General features: G+C 37.5%; 2 protein-coding genes across 2 annotated transcripts in view; one reads left to right on the top strand and one right to left on the bottom strand.

The window, feature by feature from the left end:
* Positions 1 to 276: 276 nt before the first annotated feature.
* On the top strand, positions 277 to 10,565 carry LOC306906700 (2-epi-5-epi-valiolone synthase; the record flags this gene model as incomplete). The annotated part of the gene is made up of 6 exons (XM_079478300.1): positions 277 to 410; positions 1,619 to 2,252; positions 4,199 to 4,438; positions 4,571 to 4,823; positions 10,262 to 10,329; positions 10,500 to 10,565. The coding sequence occupies 6 exons, from the start codon at positions 277 to 279 to the stop codon at positions 10,563 to 10,565; spliced, it is 1,395 nt and encodes a 464-aa protein (XP_079334426.1).
* mitfb (melanocyte inducing transcription factor b) overlaps positions 10,451 to 23,394 on the bottom strand; it is a 30,691-nt gene continuing 17,747 nt past the window's right edge. The window contains exons 3-10 of the mRNA XM_079477686.1: positions 19,553 to 19,777; positions 18,755 to 18,853; positions 16,762 to 16,873; positions 16,467 to 16,559; positions 16,134 to 16,190; positions 15,974 to 16,049; positions 15,700 to 15,847; positions 10,451 to 14,215 (exon numbers count right to left, since the gene is read on the bottom strand). Coding sequence (XP_079333812.1) covers positions 13,802 to 14,215; positions 15,700 to 15,847; positions 15,974 to 16,049; positions 16,134 to 16,190; positions 16,467 to 16,559; positions 16,762 to 16,873; positions 18,755 to 18,853; positions 19,553 to 19,777 — 1,224 coding nt within the window. The 3' untranslated portion in view covers positions 10,451 to 13,801. The remainder of the gene's footprint in view (positions 14,216 to 15,699; positions 15,848 to 15,973; positions 16,050 to 16,133; positions 16,191 to 16,466; positions 16,560 to 16,761; positions 16,874 to 18,754; positions 18,854 to 19,552; positions 19,778 to 23,394) is intronic.

Here is a 23,394-nt window from a genome sequence, read left to right as displayed (position 1 = left end):
CACTGGTCAAGACGACCCAGAGAACCCTGGATGAGTGCTGTGTTACCTTTTCTGCATGTTATCAGGGAATAATGACCCAACTGACCAATCAGAATCAAGTCTAAGGTACACATTGTAGATGTGCATCCTAAACATATTTTTCTCTTCTTTACTCATACCACTCCTTTAATAGGTACCCGACTTATTTATAGTTTGCCTAAAGTTCCCTCCTCCTCTGGCACTTCACCAGTGTCTTTACAGTAGGCAAGTGGCCAACTTTCCTGGTGGATCATCATCATGTCCCACGCTGAAGGAATCAGTCATGTGTCTGATCAAATGACAGAATTCAGATTAATACATGCAGATGACACATGGAGCAGACGGACTACAGACTGTGTAGATGTGAAAGGACGACTATCAGATGCCAAACTGTAAGTACGTACATGAATAACAGCAAAACGCTGATATCAATCTCACTGCTGGACGGGATAGAAGTGATTGAATTGTATTTATTTCAACATAAACGTAATAAAGGAGAAATAACACATCAGAAATGAGTTCTGTGAGGTTGTTGAGGTCTGAACTTTTTATAGATTTCTTTGTGGTCCAGTTGTGCTTACAGTATATTTGTGAGGTGTTCGCTTCAAGCTGAAATGCTTTTCTATTTTAAGAGTCGATCTTACAGCATGAAAGCATGGACAAGTTTACACACACACTCTCTATGCTACACCATCTATTGCTGTATACAGCAAGATCACTTTCCTCCAGAATATACAACTAGCAACTGCCGTATGAACTGCATCTAAAGTCTGGCTAATAACTACTTTTATACGTATTTATGCCTACATTTTTTAAACTACTGTGCTTATTAGACCTCTATAACAGTGCAACCTTAATAAACTATAATATAATGCACAACAAATATCATCAGCCTCTCCACAACATGACAGGACTGCTTCTGTCACCTGACCTGATCAAATAATGCATTAATGCATTCCATAGGAACACATTTATGGCTTAGACATTGGTTGCTTACTATAATCAATACAAATGCCATAAACAAAAGCAATTCAGAAAAAGTTTAAGTGGCTTACTTTGATTTCTTTTACTTTCTTATCTTGTTAATTCACACAGTTTGTTTCATAACTTGGATAAAAGCTAATGAAGGCATATGAAACAGTCGAGTGTCTTGATAATCAACTATAGTTAGTTATCCTCATAGAAGTAAACAAGAAAAGACTAACATTTAAGTTTGCGACTCATCCGGTCAATAGGGGATTTTCATGCATTGGGAAAAACAATGTTCCTGAATCAATATGTGACACAACTTGTCCCGTAATCTTGGTCAATAAACTGTTGCTAAAAAGGTTTTCTTACCAGTAGCCTGCATGCTTATCGCGTCTTGTTGACAAGGACACAGGGGCTGGGAATCGATTCCAGAAAGAATCGACTCATCCTTAAGAGGCTTCATAAGTGCAAATCGACGCCCTTGCACACCACTGACTATTTTAGATTTTTAAAAGTCAAGGTTCTGTGTCCAATAAACAATCAAAACGTTTGTTTTTAATTTGTTAATTAAATGTAATTGGTAACTTTATTCTATAATAGTAAATAAACTATTAATGCTTTGACCCCACAGCTATGAGTCACCTACAGAACATGGAGTTACCTGGACGGTGGTCAGTCCCATCATCTTCACCTATCGAGTCATGCAATGTAAAAGATTACTGGATGCAAGCAATGATACCTTACTTTTTGGCCACATCTTTAATCCTACTGAGCTTCAAGCTCTTAAAACCAACATCAGCGGAATAAAACGATTCATCATCATCGACGATACAGTTAACAAACTTTACGGCTCACAGGTTGCAGCATACTTTGAAGCAAGAAACGTGATTTACAAGATCCTGCCTTTGCCAACAACTGAAGAGAACAAATCTATGCTACTCGTGACCAAAATCTTGGAGGAGGTCCATAAATTCGGTATTGATCGTCGTACAGAGCCCATCATCGCTATTGGCGGCGGGGTGTGTCTTGATATTGTGGGTTTGGCCGCATCTCTGTATCGGAGACGTACTCCGTATATTCGTGTTCCTACTACTCTTTTGGCGTATATCGACGCCAGTGTGGGGGCCAAAAATGGAGTCAACTTTGCCAACTGTAAAAATAAGCTGGGGTCATACATACCACCTGTGGCAACGTTCCTGGACAGGACCTTTCTGCGCACTCTACCACGCCGCCATATTTCTAACGGGATGGCCGAGATGTTAAAGGTAAATTAACTGCATGGATGAGTTTCAAAAAGGGTCAGTTTAAAAGCTATGTACTGTGGTCAACTTTTATCTCAAAATTTTGAAAATCCTAGGCCATCTGTAGTCTACAATCGCTAGTTTGACAGGTTCGGCAACAGCCGATTAATGATCACTGTGATCAAATTTGCCCTCTGAAAAATTTCTAGCAGTGTCAGAATTTTTTAGATAATATTCTACAGTGTGGCGTCTCGTAAGATGAGTGTTAAATCATGAACCAATTGGACCCAATGACGCAATTACTTCGAAGGCAACATCAAATCAATAAGTTAAAATGTCAGACACTGTTTTCAACCCTTCAAAGGGTTTGCTCTCCAGCGTGAGAGCTTTGATGGGTTGAAGGACAACTGTTTTTTGAAGTGCCCTCCTGCATCCTTATCCCCTGCCCTTAAGGAGGCTCCGTCGTCACGCAAAGAATCATGGGAGCTAGAAGTATCCATGAAATGTAACTTTTAAAATCCGACATTCCAAAGTGCCCTTTGAGGTGGTCAGATATGACCCTTCAATATGGCTGCCATTATTGTTGTTAGCCCGAAGTGCCCTTCGTAGGGCGATATGTCCTGCTTGGAACGCACCGAAAAAGAGCCAGGTGGACTGTGCAGTAGAAATAAAAGCGTTTGGAGTTATGGAGAGAAAAATATTGTTTTGAATTACATTTCTACACCACTATACCACGACAGGGTAACAAAGGAAGCAAGAGAGATAGCGCTGGAAATACAAGTGCCAGGTTAACAGCTAATTTGTTCTAAAACACGAGAGTTTATTGATATAGTTTAGCAACAACACTCCTGATGAATCTTCTTGCGCATGTCAGTTTTTCAGTCATGTTTGTACAGTGCGACAAGCAACCATCACTACATTGAAGATGATTTCGATTTTATTTGTACAAGAATTGATCTAAAATCTACTTAAAGTACAGTTAAAGGTTTATGCATGGAAAAAAGTCACTCTCCCGTACCTTCTCTGGATCTGTTTCACATTGGTGGAATGATCTACCTGCTGCTACAAGATCAGCAGACTCTGCTGCCATCTTTAAAAAACGCCTAAAAACGCATCTCTTCCGTCAACATGTCACTGATTGATTTATCCTAATTCTTTCCCTTTCCTTCTTAAAAAAAAAATTACAAAAATAAATAAATAAATTTACTAACCTCACTATTCTTAGCTTTGTATACTGTGCTAGGCTTTAATGGACTAGTTTGATGCACTTATTTATTTTGTTGCCTATGTTGTTATAATTGCTTCCAATGTTTCCTCATCTGTAAATTGCTTTGGATAAAAGAGTCTGCTAAATGCCATCCATCCATTTTCTTCCGCTTTATCCGGGGCAGCAGTCTAAGTAGAGATGCCCAGACATCCCTCACCCTAGACACTTCCTCTAGCTCTTCCGGGGGGACACCGAGGCGTTCCCAGGCCAGCCGGGAGACATAGTCCCACCAGCGTGTCCTAGGTCTTCCCCGGGGTCTTCGGACGGGCCCGGAACACCTTCTGGGGAAGGCGTCCATTTAGGCATTCAATTCAATTCAATTTTATTTATATAGCGCTTTTCACAATTTGCATTGTTCCAAAGCAGCTTTACAGGGGAAAAACAAAAAACCCAAGAAAGGGTAAAACACACTGCATGGTGTGTTATATAATAAATCCAATTATTCTAGTAAATAATATCTAATGTCAGCTTCTCCTGGTGGTTTATTTAGCATATTTGCATTAAGTGAATGCTTGGCTGAAAAGATGCGTTAAGATGCTGCATAAAGTATACTTAGAATTATACTTGAACTTGAGTAAGCAAATCTATAAGTACACTTTTTTTTACTTCATTATATTTGCTAGGGAACTTACTTATTTAATGTAATGAATGTTGTGAAACCCATCACTGTACATGAGTATTTTCATCCATGTGTCTTCCCCAGATGGCGCTGATGAAACACAAAGGACTATTTGAGCTTTTGGAGAATGATGGCAAACATTTGTTGGACACCAGTTTCCAGGAATCAGAAGAAACTATAGAAAACATGAAGAAAGATGCAGCGAGAGTCTCCACAAGACTGGCCATAGAGACCATGCTGGAGGAACTCGCCCCGAACCTGTGGGAGGATGACCTGGACAGACTGGTGGACTTCGGGCATATCATCAGTCCTGAGCTTGAAATGGTTTGATTTATTAGGCCTCAATAACACTGTTCTAGGTTAAATATCCCCAGAGACACACATAATGTCTTATATCATGTCAAATGCTTGAATAAATTATAAAACGGTGTGTAAACGTAACTTTCTTGAATACAGAAAATACTTCCGACGCTGCTTCATGGAGAAGCTGTGAACATAGATATGGCTTTCATGAGTTATGTAGCTCATGAAACGGGCTTGCTGACATCAGAGGAGAAAAGTCATATCTTAGTGTGTATGAGGGGTCTAGAGCTCCCTGTGTGGCATGTGGATTGCACCCTGGACCTCATTCAGAAATCACTTGCTGAACGACTCAAACACTCTGCTGGACGTCTGAGGATGCCTCTACCTACAGGACTTGGCCAAGCAAGTATGTGGGAAATAACAAAACAGGAATGAATGGTGGTATTTGAACGTTATAAAGAGAGCTTAGAAGTTATAGGAGTACACCTGAGTGCTGTATTTCAGCCTGGTCTCATTGTTTATATGCAGGTTTTTGTACGTAGTTTACAAGCACAAAACGTACATTTTTATCGTTGCTGTATCAACCTCAAAGCGGTGGTAACGCACACAGTTTCTGCCAATCTCATATTAATCTTGAGTACCTATAGAGTAGGATTGCATACTTTGTGTCTGCAAAGAGTATTACGTTTATATCAAATTGATAAAAGACAGATACAGCTATTCGATTATTTCCTTGCATAACTGTTGATTCACTATAAGTTCGTATTGTTCACCTTATGCACGTTTGCGCCGATAGCCAACAAAGCACAGACATTTGAGGCACTTTCATTTACCGCGTGCAGTTCATGTCCGGCATCTTTTAGCGCTGGGCCCGGCCATCTATCAGTTTTACGTTTACATTTAACAGACGCTTTTATCCAAAGCGACTTACAAAGAGTTCAGGGAGCAAATGTTTTAAACAATCTCCAAATCCATTGATATATCCGCCGTTTATATAACATTTAAATCTACTTAATCCACAGAAAAAATAGATATTGTGGAGTTGGGGATGGAGATAAATATGGAAAATTTTAGTCCATATTGAATTCTTTGGCTTTTGATGCAAATGTTGTTCTGAAAATCTAAACAAAGTTTGAGACAACAGTAAAACAAACACAGTAGTTTACTGGGATAATTTGAGAACATATCTCACTACTTTGCCTATTTTGCTCTTTTCTTGTGGGTACACACAGAAAAAAAAAGGTTCTTCGCCGGTTCTTCACCGGTTCTTCGGGATGATTGAGGTGCTATATAGCACCGCTACTGTATAAAGAACCAGTTAAGCACCTGTATGGTTCTTCAGCGGTTCTTCATTGGTTCTTTGGGGTTGTTAAGGTGCTATATAGCACCACTGCCGTACAAGTAAACCGTTAACCCCTCAGTATATAGTTATTTAGGATCTCAACTCTCTCTTAGTCTCTTTAGTTGGGGAAAGGATTGAAAACAACATAAACAACAAGATAATTCTGGGATGTGAGAGCTGTTAGTTGTAGCTTAAATTATGTGGAAGGAGAAAGGAGGATGAGAGAAAGCTAAAACATGGTGAACGGCTGTAGTCTTTGAATGAATGTAAATGGATAAGAGACTTCACATGGGTGTGCGAAGTCACCGAAATTATATCACAAACTCAATTTTTGGGCTATTGCCTTTTTCTCATATATTAACTTTGCTTTGTGTTATTTAGTGAAATATTATATATTAATGTTTTGTGATTTAAGCTTATATAATGACATTTTCAATCATTTACTATGATCTCAATGCCCTGACCTTTCTGTTGGAAACTGCATTCAAGTAGACTACTAATTTCCAATGTCTTCAGTGTGTCACATACTGGGTGAAAAGCAAAATATAATAAATTATAAATAGGCAATATTCAGATAGATTATCAAAAGCATTCTCAATATTCTCAATAACTATAGTCTTGATATTAGACATAATACAACAATGGTTATGTGTCCTGCCCACAAAAATGAGTTGGAAGTGTTTTTTATCACACCATTGTTTTAAATTATATCTTACGTATATAGTTACATTTCCTTTATAAAAGGTTTAGACCGTAACATCTTTAATCTTATTTACATAGATTATAAAATCCCACCATGAACAAGAATTTAAATCGCTAAAAACCTGAGCTGGACCTGCTCAGAACTACCTTTGACCAGAGCACGTCACGTAACCTAGCAACCATTCGCCAATCAGGTGGACGCACCATGCAAGCGCGAGTTCAAAGCTTCCTGAGGAGAAAACTTCATCGTGGACGCGGATTCAGACGGAAAAGAAGCAAATATATATCGAGGTGAGTAACAGTGCCACAGAAATATGCTCTTTACAAAATGTATTCTACAGGCGACATTTTTCATTTATATTTGCAAACGTAACTTTAACTTATAGCGTTTTGTGACAGAGCCAAACCAACCGCGTAAGGTAAAGCTAAATTGCAGATTTAGTTTTCTTTATGCGAATACCATCCCATTCACGCTCAAAAAACACCAACAAAGTCGAACCAGCTGCAATTGCTAGTTTTAAACAAAAAATCGAACCAACCGACAAAGCTCGAGACACATAACGTTAACCTCGAGACTAAAAAAACAGGGTTCATTTAACGTAACAGAGATAAGTTTACAAACAGTAAAGTGTAACGAAATATCCTTGGTTTCATAATTACGTGTATATTTTTTGTATCTGTATTTACAGTAAGCGATTCATTGCAAGTGTTAATGAATTGGATTTAAGACATTTAATGGCCTTGTGGTCATTTAACTGATTTACAGTAACTGTTCAGTTTAAATTGTGTTAAACTACAGTTCTAGCAGATATGAGTAATTCAGGTTTTCATGTAGGCATAATAGCAGATAATGTTATAGGCTAACATTCACCTTTATTTTATCTTTCTCTTTAGATTATGACAGACCTTATGAGATGGACTTCTGTTCAAGTTTGCCAGCGGCTAAAAGATATCGAATTGGGGGAATTCTGTGAAACTTTTTTGGGTAAGGTTCAAGTATTCTGCAATTGATGTACCAGTGCCCTAACTGCCATGTAAGAACATTCACTTACAACAAATACCTCAGACACCTGCAGTATTTCCATGAAAGTGAGCCACATTTCTTTGTTGTATGTGGACACAGTGGCTGCCTAAAAAGGTACAAAAGAGTAAGTTCTTTACGTATCCATTTTTTTCAGACTCATAAAATCCCAAAGTGTGCCAAGAAAATATCCCCCACATCATTACACCACCACCAGCCTGAACCGTTGATACAAGGCAGGATGGAGCCATGCTTTCATGATGTTGACGCCAAATTCTGACCCTACCATCCGAATTTCACAGCAGAAATCGAGACTCATCAGACCAGGCAACGTTTTTCCAATCTTCTACTGTCCAATATTGGTGAGCCTGTGCGAATTGTAGCCTCAGTTTCCTGTTCTTAGCTGTCAGGAGTGGCACCCGGTGTGGTCTTCTGCTGCTGTAGCCCATCCGCCTCAAGGTTCGACGTGTTGTGCATTCAGAGATGCTCTTCTGCATACCTTTGTTGTAACGAGTGGTTATTTCAGTTACTGTTGCCTTTCTATCAGCTCGAACCAGTCTGGCCATTCTCCTCTGACCTCTGGAATCAACAAGGCATTTTCTCCCACAGAACTGACGCTCACTGGATATTTTCTCTTTTTCGGACCCTTCTCTGTAAACCCTAAGATGGTTTTGTGTGAAAATCCCAGTAGATAAGCAGTTTCTGAAATACTCAGACCAGCCCGTCTGGCACCAACAACCATGCCACGTTCAAAGTCACTTAAATCACCTTTCTGCCTGATTCTGACGCTCGGTTTGAACTGCAGCAGATCGTCTTAACCATGTCTACATGCCTAAATGCTTTAAGTTGCTGCCATGTGATTGGCTGATTAGAAATGTGCGTTTACGAGCAGTTGGACAGGTGTACATAATAAAGTGGCCGGTGAGTTTAGTATTGTGCCTTATTTAAACATAACATGGCATAGTTGACTGGAACAGGTTATAATGTCATTGATCACTTTAGTATTGACACTTATTTGTTACATTTTATTGACAACCCTCATTTATGACAATTTAACTTCCCTTAATAGGTAGATGCCGGAGAAGATGAACGAAGCATCAAGGAACATCTGTGAGCAATGAAGGTGGAAACTGAGAAGCTTCGACCAAATATAGAGCTCAGAAAAGAAAAGTTGGCACTGATTAAATGCTACCAAAGAAATTTTGTGTCCAACCACAGCACAGAGGAGGCTCTCTCTGAGTTCACGTGTTTTAGACTGGCCAAAATAGTAAGTACAGTAGTATATTAATTGGCTCCTTTAATTGAGTTATGGCTATATTTTAATACGTGTCTTTTTTACTTAATCGGAAGCTACTTTGGATTTTGAGAGACCACACATCTGTTGATGTGGACCAACGACTTCTTGCGCAGCTGTCTGTAATGGCACCTCGAGTCCTTGAAGAGTCCCCTGAAAGAGAGATTCAGGCGCAAAATTGAGGACTGTGTAAATGGCAGACTAAAAAAGGTAATTCAATCTGCACTGCTTAGATAGTCTCCCTGCATGTTTCTGTCTGCACAGTAATGAATGTTTAAAAAACTAAACAAGTATTTGGTGAAAGCATCCACCATGTTATGTCAACCTAATGAGGTTATTGTATTTACCTGCACTGTTCAAGTAGGACCCAGGGTTGCTGTTTGAGGTTGAGGTAAGCCATGAACATTTGATTACAGTTTGAAGAACTTATTGCACATTTTTTACATTGAAAACACTGAAATGGAACATTTACACAAGTAGTAAACTTAGTTAGTTATTTACATTCACACTCCACAGAAGTCATCTGCATTGGTTTGGTTCCGATCGGTCGAAAAACCAAGGACTAGTTCGCAAAAGTAGGTTTTTTACATCATCAGCGATAACTCGCAAACCGTTTGCTGGACAGAAGTGGTTCCAGAGGCAAGTTTCCTGTAGCTCAGTGGTAAGAAATAAATTGTATCCTGTATTTATTCTAACTGTATATCCTGCACCTGCTAATTGCACTTCTGGTTAGACCTAAACTACATTTTGTTACACTGTACTTGTATATGTGTAATGACAATAAAGTTAAATCTAATCTAATTTTGTATTGCCTCTGTTTATTCCCTTTATTTAAGCATAGATTTTATTTGCTGCTTAAATGCATAAATTTAAAGGTTTTTAAATCTATGGTGTTTTGATACGATTAAAAAATGTTTTTTAATAAGTGTCATTTATTAAAGCATTTCAACTTGTCTATGGTAGTATCTGGCATTAAAATGAGCCCTATTAGATAAATTAAAACAATATACGACACCTGTTATGGTTCTACCTAGCACCTTTTGATAAATGCTATAACGCTTCTTTATAAGTAGGTGCCATATAGAAGTTCTCCTATGATTATGATCCAGAGAACCATTGTTGGTTCTGTTGAGCACCATTAAGCATAAAGTGCTATATGGCACCTTTAATGGTTCTACATAGCACCATTTGATAAAGGTGCCATATAGCACCATTTAAAATAGGTGCTATATAGCACTAAAAATGGTTCCCCTATGATTACGAGCCAAAGAACCACTTTTAGTGCTATATAGCACCATTTGTTTTTTGTGTGTATAGCTTTAATAAATACTTGAGTCTTGATGTCCATTATGGATTTGAAATATTGCTTCTTGAGCATAATTTAAACATGCAGCAAGTTGAATGGTGTCTGTTGAACATGTTTTGTTGTGATGTACTGTAATTTACGATTACAGTTTTACATTTTTGGTCTTTTACACCCCACAGGAATCTTCAGTGACATAGAAGAGAGTATCTTATGCCGAGCATTCGAGAAATGGTGTGATGAACAAAGAGTGGACCAATAAATATCATGTAACAGTATTACTAAACCTGTTACTAAATACGTTGAATCTTAACATATTGTAATGAAGTATTTACGAGAATACATCATGTTATACAAATAAAAACAACGGAAACTGTGAAAACCACTGAATATGATTTTAATGGACACTTTCATTCTCAGTACAACCCCAACAATGACTCGGTCACAACTGTGACCATCAACCTTCATCATGAAGCTTCCAGTTGAAGTTTTATAAAAATCTTTTGACTGAAAGGATTGATTTCCCCAACAGGTGAAAAGTGGGCAGACTTCCATTATAAATTCATAAGCAAATTCATAAGAAAATTTTACAACGACAAAAAACATTTAACGCTATTTTACGTTTCTTAATAACATTCTCTTAAATAACATTTGGTTAAGCTTCAAAAACATAATACAAAAGTATAACAAAACAAAACTTCATAAAAGACAAACCAATATGTATTTGCTTTAAAAAAACTTTTGGTGTAAGTTTGAATGGAAGCCATGCAGAGTTTTAAAGGCACATCACCTCTCTTGTGCTTTACCTGTTACCTGATTGTCTGAATTATTGCTCAGAAAGAAATTGCAGCCATCTTGTTTGCTACAAATCCACAATACAATATGTAATAGCTTCATATTCATAACTGCATATTTTGACATATTTCACAAGGAATTTGGCAAAGTTTAGTAGTCAACACTGTATAATATTACATTCAAAGACCAGTCAACTTTCAGTAGTTTCTTTCTAGCAACCATAGAGATAATACACACTAGTCTTGAAAGTGCTTCAAGACAACCCCACACTGTAAAAACGGTAATTTTACAGCATTTTACTGTTTGACACATTTTTGAAATACGGTAAGTGTCTATGTACAGAAATAGACTCCAAATGTACAAGTTGGGTTTAAAAATGTAATTTTTCAGGCGCCCCAGCTGCATGAATATTGTAGTTGTACAGTGTAGTTGACGCAGAAATATACACTCAGTCAAGTCTTGAGTCAAACCCTGTTTCTATGGTCTTACTGAAGATCACAACACGAGATTCCTTTACTTCCCTTGAGGATCGAAACCTTACGCCAGTTACAGTAAGTACCACAGTCTTAGACTAAGACTAAAATTACATAAATAGTCAACAACAAGTTTAAAGAAACAGTTCTCCGCCCAAAATTTTAAATCTTTCATTGCTCATTCACCCTCACAGTTCTGTCTGTCATGCTCGTCTTCATATGCATATTTAAATATGCAGATTTCTGAATCTGATTTTCAACACATAACAACAGTTATGTCAAGACAATCCCCATCCACTTTCATTTGAACATTCTGCCATTGTGCTCTGTGAAAGTCTCAATTTGGGACAAATGGGGGTGCGTATTTTTGGCTGACCTGTTCCTTTAAGCACAAGGTTTGTAATGTAAGGCACTTAACAATGATCTGTCTCGGCCTACACTACCTACATTACATCTTCAATCTTTCAATGAAACACATGTTGATTTTTAACCTCAAAGTAACCTGTGCATAGTTCTATAAAACGACAGATACAGTAATAGTTGCACTTACATGATCATTACAGTGGCACACACGGATGCTTCTCAAAAGGCAAATATGAGTACCTTCACTACAGCAGAAATATACAGTAACAGTACAGCTTATTATTACATACATACATACATACATACATACACAGTCAGTCATTTTAAAAACCCAAACAAGTGTTAGAATATACAGTATAAACATTTTTATGCCTTTTTTTTTCTTCATCATTTGACCAATTTAAGGTATGAGCATTTTTCTCAATTTCTGCAGTTTAAACCAGGAGATACACATAACCATCCACTGAGGAAATAAGAGTTTGAATGATTCAAAATGATTCGTTCTTACAATGATTTGAAATGAAGTTTGCTACAAGTATATTATTGTTATTCTTTCAGTATTCATGAATTCACATTCCTATGAACGTTTTCAGTGCTGTATTCTGTGAGAAGCACTGAATTCGCAGGTATCCTCTAGATACTTTATATTCAAAAAAGATATTAAATAGAAAACTGAAGAACTTTTGCGAAAGAACCAAGGCACTGCTCATAACCACGGCCTGACCGTTTCTAAAAAGTTATTCGATAACACACTTGGCGACCAACCATAACAGACCATCAAACCCACAATTCACTGCTGGTATAAAGCTGAATATTGCTAAAGGGCTTTGGCACAGGACGATGAATATTGCTAATGCATCAGTGAAACCATCGTATGTGCATTTCTTGCATGTGCGTTACAGTCATGTAGCCTCAGGGACTACATGTTATTATTGCAGTGGAAGATCCAGTGACATGAACTGATTCTCAACAGACCAAATCAAATAAAAAATAACACTGAATATATTGGCCTCTATTATTTGACAAATGATTTAGGATCAGCTGTTTTGGGTTCCCTGACAGCATACGCTTTTAGCCCAGATGATGACTTTGTTTTCAGGAAGACTTTTACATTCGATAATGTTAAAATAATGAACACTAAGATTAATAATGTTTTATGTTTCTGATTTGTGTTAAAGCTGCAATCTGTAACTTTTTAGTACATAGTAACAAGTGCATAAACAATCAGTTTTCAAACCTTTTACGACTGACAACGGTGAGCTAATAACGGATTATAAGTTGAGCTGTTGGCAAAGATTTCATTGGTAACGTCATTTAAGTAACCCGCACATTTATGTTACAAACAGAGATGACAAGAGGTAAATGTTACGAATTGCGGCTTTAAAGAAATATTTCACCCAAGAATAAACATTTTATTTCGTACCCATCCCCATGTTGTTCTAAATATTTATACTATATATAATAAATTATTAATTCAACCTTTTCGTAACAAGACAGTTGTTGTTCTTTCGAAGCGTAACAAAAGGGGTCACTTTAAACTGTAAAGTAACGTTCATTGAATGGACAAGTGTTCGGATCCTTCTAAATGAACATTTATATCAGAGAGAACAGGTTTAAAACAACATAAGGTTGAGGGAATAACTGAACTCTTTATAACTCCTCAATGCTTGTGTTTAGTGCGGTCACTTAATATCGTCATACGTTAAATGGCGAGTATTATCCTTCATTCCGTTCCAAGTATATACATAAGAAATATTTCTTATACTGTGCGCGAATATGCTACTGTACAACCAGAAGAAACCACCATTCAAGTGCACTTTGATACCATCCCAAATTTGACGAAATGATATTCTAAACACACCGTTGCAAAGTTAATCAACCTACAGTATGAAACACACCTTGATTATCTTGATATTACGCACGGATGATGTGTTATAACACAATAAAAACGTCAGGAGGGATACACGATAACGTGAGTGTAAACAAAAATAATATTACATTGCGCTGACACGGAACAGGCAGTTCTTCCTCTTCCCCGGTCAAAGTGTCTCAAATCTCAACAGAACAGCCAAAAGGAAAGTTTAGATTGCGCTAACAGACATGCTCGTTTTCTTCCATGCTCATGCTGTTCTTACGGCTGCTTTCTGTCGAGACGGAGGGGAGAAGCGGGTCGCTCATTGCTACGGGTGACAATGTGTCGTCCATCAGGATGTCGTCGAGTTTAGCCCCGTGTGCCTTCCGGACGAGACCATATGCCCCTGCATCAGCGGAAAGGTTGGGGCCTGAACCGTGGGCGTCGTTAAAGGTGATTGTACCGTCATTAAGGTCTAGGGTGCTGGTTCGGCCCATGTCCAGGCAGGAAGACGGGTGTGCGTGGGGGTACATGTCCTGGGTGCAGTCTCCGAGGGCTGCCTCCCGTTTTATAGCCCGGGCCACCAGCTCAGACGGACAGAGCGCAGAAGAGGCGACGGCGAGTCCATGTGCACGAGCCTGCATTTCTAACTCCTGGATCAGTGCAGAGTAGTAAATAAAGTAATGTCCATCATTCATACAACACTTGCTCTTGTTGAGCCCATAAGATGCAGAAAAACTATTTGACAGTTATTTTACACGCTAAAGTGTTAGATCGGTGAAATACACAGTAATATTCTTGAAAGTGAGAGCTTTCATTTGATAGATGACTGATAGATGTCACTTGATAGGTCCATGTTTTGTAAGTTTGTGTGATTTAAATTTGAAATCGAACATTATTCATATGATTTTCGTAAGGTGGAAGGGTAGGGAAGACAATTTCAGACTTTATCATGTTCTTTTATGTAACATAAATGCAAAATTGATGTTACTTAGGTCCTGAAGTATCTCACAACCTATAGATTTGATGATGCAATATATTGGACCCACCGGGGGTCTGTGGGGGACGGAGCTTATCTGACTAAATGAGGCAATCTTTGCACATGTGTTTTTTTGCCAAGCCTTCTAAATTCTTCCCAAAGCTAAGATTCAGTTTACACCCTGAGGACAACCATGCAATATGAATACATGATTTGATTTAATCATTGAACTGAATGAAGGCTAAATGTGTACATTTTCCAAAATTGGACATCACTTTTAGCTACCAATGTTTGTATGATATTATACAATGATATTTACTGATATCATATAAGATGACTCAATATTTAATCATAATAATAATAATAATAAAATATATATTTTAGAACTTTACAACTTTGTTCAATTTAATTCTTTAACATTTATCTATCCAACCTTGTTTATGTTTTTATTATGTGTTATGAAAATATGACATAAGCTACACAAAAGTCAGTCAATCAGACCGAAACAGACTTTTAGATATGTCCTTTGAATATGATTTCAAATAAAATATGAATGTAGTTTGAAAGTATGAAAGTCTAGATGGTGCAGTCCTAAAGTCTAAACCAATCGGACATAATAAATATACGGTGAAGCTGATTGGTTCCGTCTGTATCACCAGCCAATGAGCTTGCTGCTCTACGTTTAAATATTGGCTAGTGTTTGTTATAGCACCTCCTTCCCCAGCTCCACCTGTATAGATCTGCTACGAGGTGATCACATAAGCTATGGGTGTTTATTCATATGTTATATGTGCAGCCGCAGAATTCTTATATGCACACAGCAGATGTAGATGTATTGGCAGTAGCAAGTCTCCATACTTGCTCCGCCGCAGCAGCGTAGCAGATCTATTCCACCAAGACCAAATACATTTACATGTCATGTACACAACCCTCTGAGAGTTGTCATGACAAAACTGAGTTCATTTTTTATTCACACTTGCTAATTTGCACAGAAATTGGATTTGGACTCAAATTTAGATTTGGACACAGTGTGAACATACAGCAACTCTCAATCCTTCCCATTACTGTATTTCTCAATGTCTTCTTTACTATTTGAAATGATGACAACACTAGCCTATTCATTTCTTTAAATGAAGAGAGTTCACAGGCCTGACTCACCTGTATCCTGAGCATCAGATGACGGTTGGCATGTTCAAGCTTCTTCTGACGGTTCTCCAGCTCTTTGGCACGTTGCTGCTCTCTCTGAAGTTTTCTGATGTAGTCCACCGAAGCTTTAAGAATGGTGCCTTTGTTCCAGCGCATGTCCCTGAAGAACACACACAAACAACAAGCAAACCCTCAGCTGACGGCAGTACATAACAAATATCACTGTCCTCTGTGATAATATCATCTGTTCATTTGGTTCAATTCTGTTGAACATTTTGATCCTTACGGGTCGTTTGATTTCGGGATCATAGTTCCTAGTTCTTTGATTCGATCGTTGATGTTGAACCTTCGTCTTCTCTCGACTAGAAAATATGCATAAAAACAAGTCATACACAACAAACACGACTGACTCAAGATACTATTCAACATGACCTCAAAACACTCACTCTGATTATGGTTGTCCTTTTTTTGCCTTTCCTTTGCGAGAGCGCGAACTTCAGACTCTATAAAAAGATTTAAACATGTGAGAGGAGAAACTGAAGACAGGACAGATGGTTTACTGTCATATTTTGTAAAAGTAATAGTCATGAGTCGTGAGTGCGTTTGTGGAGTGCGCCATAGCAGCATAAGACATCAAATTTTCAGTTTATATATATATATATATATGTATTTTTTCATCACCTACCACTAGTTTCTATAAAACATAATTGGTTTTGACCGATAATTTTCTTTCAGAGAAACACAGGCATGCCGACGATGGAGAAGATCATTGAACGTACCCACAGGAAACCCTTCAGGCCTTTGATAGTTTTCAAACTTGCCGCAGGAGCTGGGTTTCTCCATCATGTGCATCATGGCTGGAAATGGAGTAACTAAGCGGCACATGATGACATTTGTACATTTCTTTAGGATAACTGTTATCTTCTGTATTACATGGCTTGAGGCAAAACACATTACAGTACAAAAACGCATTTGTTTAAAGGCCTGGAGGGTCTTTGTTGTTTAAACTTCGCTGTCTGAAAAAGCAGCTTTAATGATTTTTATATAGAGTCAGTGTGGATAAATGAGACTTACCCGAGTATTCCCTTTTAATATTGGGCAGGTTAGCAGGGCAGGAGTTACTGATAGAAATTACAGGAGGAGGAATTCCGGGGTACATGTCCATGAGGTTGGCCGACACAGGAATCTACAACATAATAAAAAGTTTACATATCAATTGACTGTCCTCAAAGTCCGTTAAGGAAAGTCGTGCCACTCGGCGGCCATGTTTGCAACGCGCCTCCGGGCAGTTATTTCGTCATTCAGAAAAGATATTTCTACAATCGCCGGCTAAATTTTTAAATAACGTAAACTGTACAATAATGTTTGTTTCCTACGATCAAATTGCGCTAAAAACATATTTCATATTGCTTTGAATTCTATGCATGCGCAAAGCTTCCCTAGGGCGGCCATATTGGGCATTGCGTTCCTCACGGTTTATTTCAATGGCAGTGGCGACATCTTGTTAATATTAATTTTATTTGCTGTACTCGGCTACACCTTGATTCCACAGAAGAAGACATAAATAGGTTTATAAAAACAATTAAGCAGTCAAAGATTTGACATTTTTGATGATCCATTCCTTAAACCGCAGCTAAGAACACGGCAGTCTCTGACAGACAGATATTAGATCAGGTTATGAGAGCTGGAACACAGTGCTTTCTGGAATACTGACAGGGACATTGGCTTCTTTTGAGACTGAATAATGAGTTTATTGCAACCGATAACTCAATAAAAATTTAGCAAAATGTTAAGGCATGCAGCTTCACACAATCCTTAAAAGCATAGTTGAATGAAAATGTGGTCACCATTTTTACAATTACAGCTCTATGCGTCAACTTTTTTTCCACTGGCACTGCTGCTACAGAGGTTTAATATTTACTATGGTACACTGCAGTAAAAGTCCTAGATGCTATAGTGTTTTTGAACCTTCCTATAGTATACTAGTTTTGACTACAGTTTTAATTCAATTTAGGGTACTACAATTTTCTATAGCAAATACTATCGTACACAACAGATTTTTATTTGAATCTGAGTGTTCAGGTTAACAGGACTTTTATTGTGACGGGTTGTTGCGAAGACGCATAAGTTTCAGCAGTAGCTTTACTCAATCAGTAAAATGCTTGTGAAATAAACTCTCAGAGCAATTCTAGAGATGAAGTTCATGTGTTCATATGCTCATACAGTGCAGACGCAGACACATCCACGAGTGTGTCACGAAAATGTGCAACTCATTCACACAGCCAGATGACATATTTATATAACAGGATTTCACGTCCGCGAGTCTGCATCTAGACTGGACTCAATGCAGCTGGAAAAACAGGTTTCAATCGCAAAATAGACCAAAGCTAAGTAAAATAGCAGTGCGCCATTGATTAATGTCACACACAAACACTGGGAAATGTTTTCTTCTCACTGACCGTTTTTTTCGAAGATTATATTGCACTATACAGCCCTTCTGTGCATTTATATATTATTTCATATGTAATGTTTACTGTGTACTTACATTGATAATCAGTGAAGCATCACTTATTTAAGTTTATTACTGCAGTGTAGCATCACTAAACTCCTGCCTCTCTTGATCTGCACTTTGCATTTTCACCGGAAACAGTAGACCATCCGCATACTTTCAGAATACTCAATTCATCATACTATGATTCGGGACATACTACTTCTTATTTCATATACTATTTAGGACGGATAGTATGCCAATTGGGATGCAACGATACTCATCTACAGAGCGGTGCACTCTGAACACGTAATATGCACATGATTCCACTGTTTTTACTAATTCACATTTTTGTATAGACGGTTTAGCCAAGGTTAGCGATTATAACAGTTTGTTTTATATTTAATTTATATTAATATGTTATTGTATATTAATGGTATTACTTAGGTCTACCGGAAGTTAACTTTGGGCCACATAACTTTTATTTTGTAGCCACTGAAACCGTCTACATTTAACACAGCATAGTCATGGAACACTTTTACCTTTGCGTTTTCAAATCATGTAAATAAATATGTATACCGTGTTGGCCATCTGAAGCGTAGGGTCCAAGGAGAGACCCATTATATCATCATTGTAGCTTGATTCCAAACTAATTATGCCATCAAGGACATCATCCATCTGAAAAAAACAAACAAAGCTAGTACAGTACAGTATATAACCTCCATGCTGGAATACTGCAACAGCTCAAATCAATAAGTTACTATGTCGAAAATCAGCACCTGTGTTGACTCTCTCATATCTATTAACACTCATTTTAACACTGAACCTTCTATATCACACTGTTAGTGATGACGCGATACGCGGCAGCTGTTCACAAACATGTTAACAGTAAGGCGGTTCGCTCTGCTGCTTCTCTGCTTGAGGCAGATCTTTAGTTTGCTTTGTATCAGCACGTAATGCCATCTTATTTGACAACAAACACTGTCAATTTGTCTTGTTCTATTGTGAAATGATTACTATTAAGGACTTCCCACCCATTTGTATTACTGTAAGGGTTTTTAATGGATTTGGAGTTGAGTGTTCTCTTTATCGCCGACTGTAATACAGCAATAAGAATGTTCTTGTCTAGAAGGTGGGTTTTATAATCATTAGGTCAATTCAATACAATCAAATATTACTGGTACAAATAAAGACTTTGTTTACTTTATAAAAAAAATATAACTTCTATAGATTTAGTGTAGATTTAGTGTTCATTATCACATCAAAACATGTATGATTTGATTTCAATATGGAGAAGCTATACTAGTGTACAAATGATTCCTGCACACTATTACACGAATATAATTCTGTGTTTTCACAGTTTCACAGGATCATCACCTCTTTCTCGCAGTTGGAGTTCAGTGTCAGTAAGGCCATGGGACTGTTGGGTGCGCTGTTGCCCGGAGGCATTCCCCCACGATCTGTGGCCTGGCTGGGGCACGGCAAACTCAAAGGCTGTGATCCCAGCTTTCCTCCTAGAGTGGTGGACAGATACGCTTTCACCTGCTGCCTCTGAGACTGCTGGATATGATACTTGGTGGGATTTTCAAGATGGGTTTGAACCTACAGAGAAAGAAAAAGAGAGAGATTTCAAATCACAAGCCGTATGATAGCTGATGGCTAAACATAGTCCACAGGATGATCCATAGCTAATACAATATAAAACATTGCCAAATAAAGTCTTTCTTTTTCATTTAAAGTAAATATTTTCATTTCATATTTGAAATAAATGATGACTTTGTTTTCTATGACTCTCTGACATTTCCCCTTGCTCTTACGAACATGCTTTTAAGATAAAGAAACAGTTCAAAACATTTCAAAAGCCTTTTAATAATTTTTTTAATGCATTGATATTTTTTGTATGTGGTCATTGCAATAAAAACGTTCCAAAACAACCTCACCTAAAAATAACAAAAAAACACCAAACCAGCAAAGGCTTCACAGACACCGCGATTTTATAACATCCGTAACTTTCAGTTTCTTTTAGAACTGATAAACTTTTCAGTCTTAAAACCATAAAATATTTCTTAAAACACAATCTATATTAAACGCCAGGTCACATTTCTAATAAATATGTAATCGCGTATTATTACGTAAAATGAGTAATATCAACAGTAATTTTCCAAACGTTTCTCCCATCCTAATCATAGCACTATATTCATCCCTCGAGTCTTTATGTTCCTCCTCCCTGTGAGGCATTTCAACAAAATGACCTTCATACTCATACGTTCTGACCTGTCATGACTGATATTACACTTTTAAACAGGACACACATGACCACAGAGATAGTAGTTTCATAATTGTCAGCTGGAGTGACAGAAATATACCGTAAAATAATACTTTTTTCCTGTAAAATTACAGGATATATAAACAATTGTTTTCCCCAATTTTCTTGCAAGTTTGCAGTTTCTCTGTAATTTTACAGTTCAATGGTCCAGTGGACTGTGCGTCGACATGTTGTGCAGTGCTTCGGGCGACCTGAGTTCGAATTTTCTGTAATTTTACATTTTGTTTGCCCATATTTCACGAACACAAACATTTTTTTAAATGAAGGTTTTTACATGTAACATGCAAAATGTATAAAAAATAACAGAAATGTTTTTTGTGTATTTTGTTCACTGCCTAAACAACCAAATACTAAATTCCTGCTAATGAGTACAACAAATATTTTTTTCCTTTGTGTCAAGAGATTTTTGTGTACCAGTGTGTACAGGATACAGAGTAGCTGTGAGTGACAATTATTCAACCAAATGACCTATTAGGAGCATCCCTTAAAAGAACATGTCACACCAAAAGGAAAAAATCGTCATCTAATCACTCTCATGTCATTCAAAACCTGTATGACTGTCTGCAGAACACAAAAGAAGATATTCCCAAAAACGGTTATTATTCGAACAACTTTAGAGACCCATTGACTTGTATTGTATGGAGACATTTCTCAAAATATCTCTTTTTGTATTCCCCAGAAGAAAGAGTTGACACGATGATGAATAAATGATGACCAGATTTTTTATTTTTAGATGAATGGCCCCTTTAAATAAACAGAATGACCTTCACATTGTGAGAAATATCCATGCTAAATGTCCAGATCCTCCAGACTTGTAAACTCAGAACGATGACATTCAAGCATACTTAAACGCTTGTAAATAAACCACTGACACAAACCGTTTGACCTCCTAAAAACTAATTTCCAAGAAAATTGACTTGACCGAAAGGAAGGCAGCTGGTTATGCCTTTCAACACTGTGCCTTTAACCAATTAGGCCAAGACACAAGAAACACTATTGATGTTGTGCTGTTTTCTGTCAAATATGACTGTGAGCATTTGCGGAGCAACGTTTGACGTCAGCGTAATGTTAAAAACAATGAAGTCTCTCACTCCAGCAACTTCAAGTTCTCCCACCTCCATCCTATTTACAGAAGAGAGTTTCTGCCCCCTAACACAGTTTTCAGCACATGAGAAAGACTGAAGTGTGATCTCAGACTGATAGATCCTCACTGAACTCGTCAGCTGTCCTTGGAGGAAATAAAAAAAAGATAAAGCAGAACATAAATAAGGTTATTATTCTTAATTCATTTATTTTTGTATTTATAAACATATACACATCTGAAGGGCCTGGAGTGGCTCTGTATGAAGGAATTGTCTATGATCTCTCGTCAGATGTTCTCAAAAGTCACTAGGGCCTTATAGGTAAAGACTCAGAGCTGTTATCTTGACAAAAAAGGTTGCAAAACGTATAGAGTAAAGGGGTCTGATTCATTATGAGCAATGTGTATTAGAGAAAAACATTTATTTCATAGTGAAATTGCCCCAATTTAAAAATCTTTATTCTCTGAAGAAATGTTAGATTTGTGTGCATTTTGTAAACAAAAGATCAAAAGGTTTAATGATGCAGATTTATGTTCACAGCTTTCTTTGGTCATATTAACCTAGGGTATGCCAACTTTTGAGCATTAAGAAAAATATTCAACAAAAGAATCAATAAAATAAAAAACAATACATGTTAATGCATGATTTCAATTATATATAAATATATACAGGCCAATATTTCCTGAATATATACTATACATGTTATGTATACGTATTATAAATAACTTTTATTCTGGATGCGATTAATCACGATTAACTGTTTAACAGCAAAATGTTGGTGAGCAACATTATTATTAATAAATAGAGTTCTTGACTTTAGTCTTTGGTGAGACACGGAGAGAGGACCCAGGTGCAGACAGCGGGTAAGGGGTTAACAAATAATTTAATAAATAATAAAACAAAGACCCACGAGGGGGTAACAGAACAAAACATGGAAACAATAACATGACTAAGACTAACTACACAAAGACTTAACATAAACTCAAAACAAGAACTACAAATACACTGGACTAGACTTGACAAGACACATGGACTCACCACACAACCACAATGAACCAGCACAAGACAGAAGACACAAGGGCATTAAATAAGGGAGCAAATCAAGAGGGAAACAGGTGAAGGGCATGAATCAATAACGAGGGTAACGAGAGGATGGGAACAAAGACGAGACCGGAGAGAGTATGGAAGGCCATAAGAACAATAATTGCCTCTCTCCACACAAAACATGAGATTCTGTCATGATCCTGCCACTAAACCAAGAGAAACATGACATGATGAGGCAGAATCATGACAGATAGATAAGCGAATGGCTGAAGGCGGGTAGACGAAATGGACGTAACAACTTTGCGCATTAAATCAATGTCGCGAAAAATGATATATTGATCGGTTTGGCAGTCTAGAGCCAAGCATAACTATTGTGACAGGAATCGTTTTCTCAATGTACAGACTAAAATAGTACTGTAAGGAGGCAGCATAAGGAGTTATTTTATAAGTCTTCTGCATCATTTTGAAACTTGACAGGAGGCTTCCACAATCCAATGTTTTGGTCCCAAAGCTAAAGGAGGTTCTGTGAGTATTGAAACTCAGAAAGTATGAATCAAAACTTTGTAGATGCGGTGATTCATTAACACGTTTCACATTTACAGTTCTGTGTGCATTCTCACAAAGCTTCTGATTATAACACAACATTATTTTGTAACATAATTGATTTTAGCATAACATGAAACTGTTATGATCTCAAACTGGGTAAATGTGTTAGTGGCTTTAAATAAAAGGTGTTAAACATATTTAATGATTGTCAACCGTGAATT

This window comes from Barbatula barbatula (assembly GCF_947034865.1).
Source record: "Barbatula barbatula genome assembly, chromosome: 17".
Taxonomy (NCBI): Eukaryota; Metazoa; Chordata; class Actinopteri; order Cypriniformes; family Nemacheilidae; genus Barbatula; species Barbatula barbatula.
This window is presented reverse-complemented; position numbering and strand designations above follow the sequence as displayed.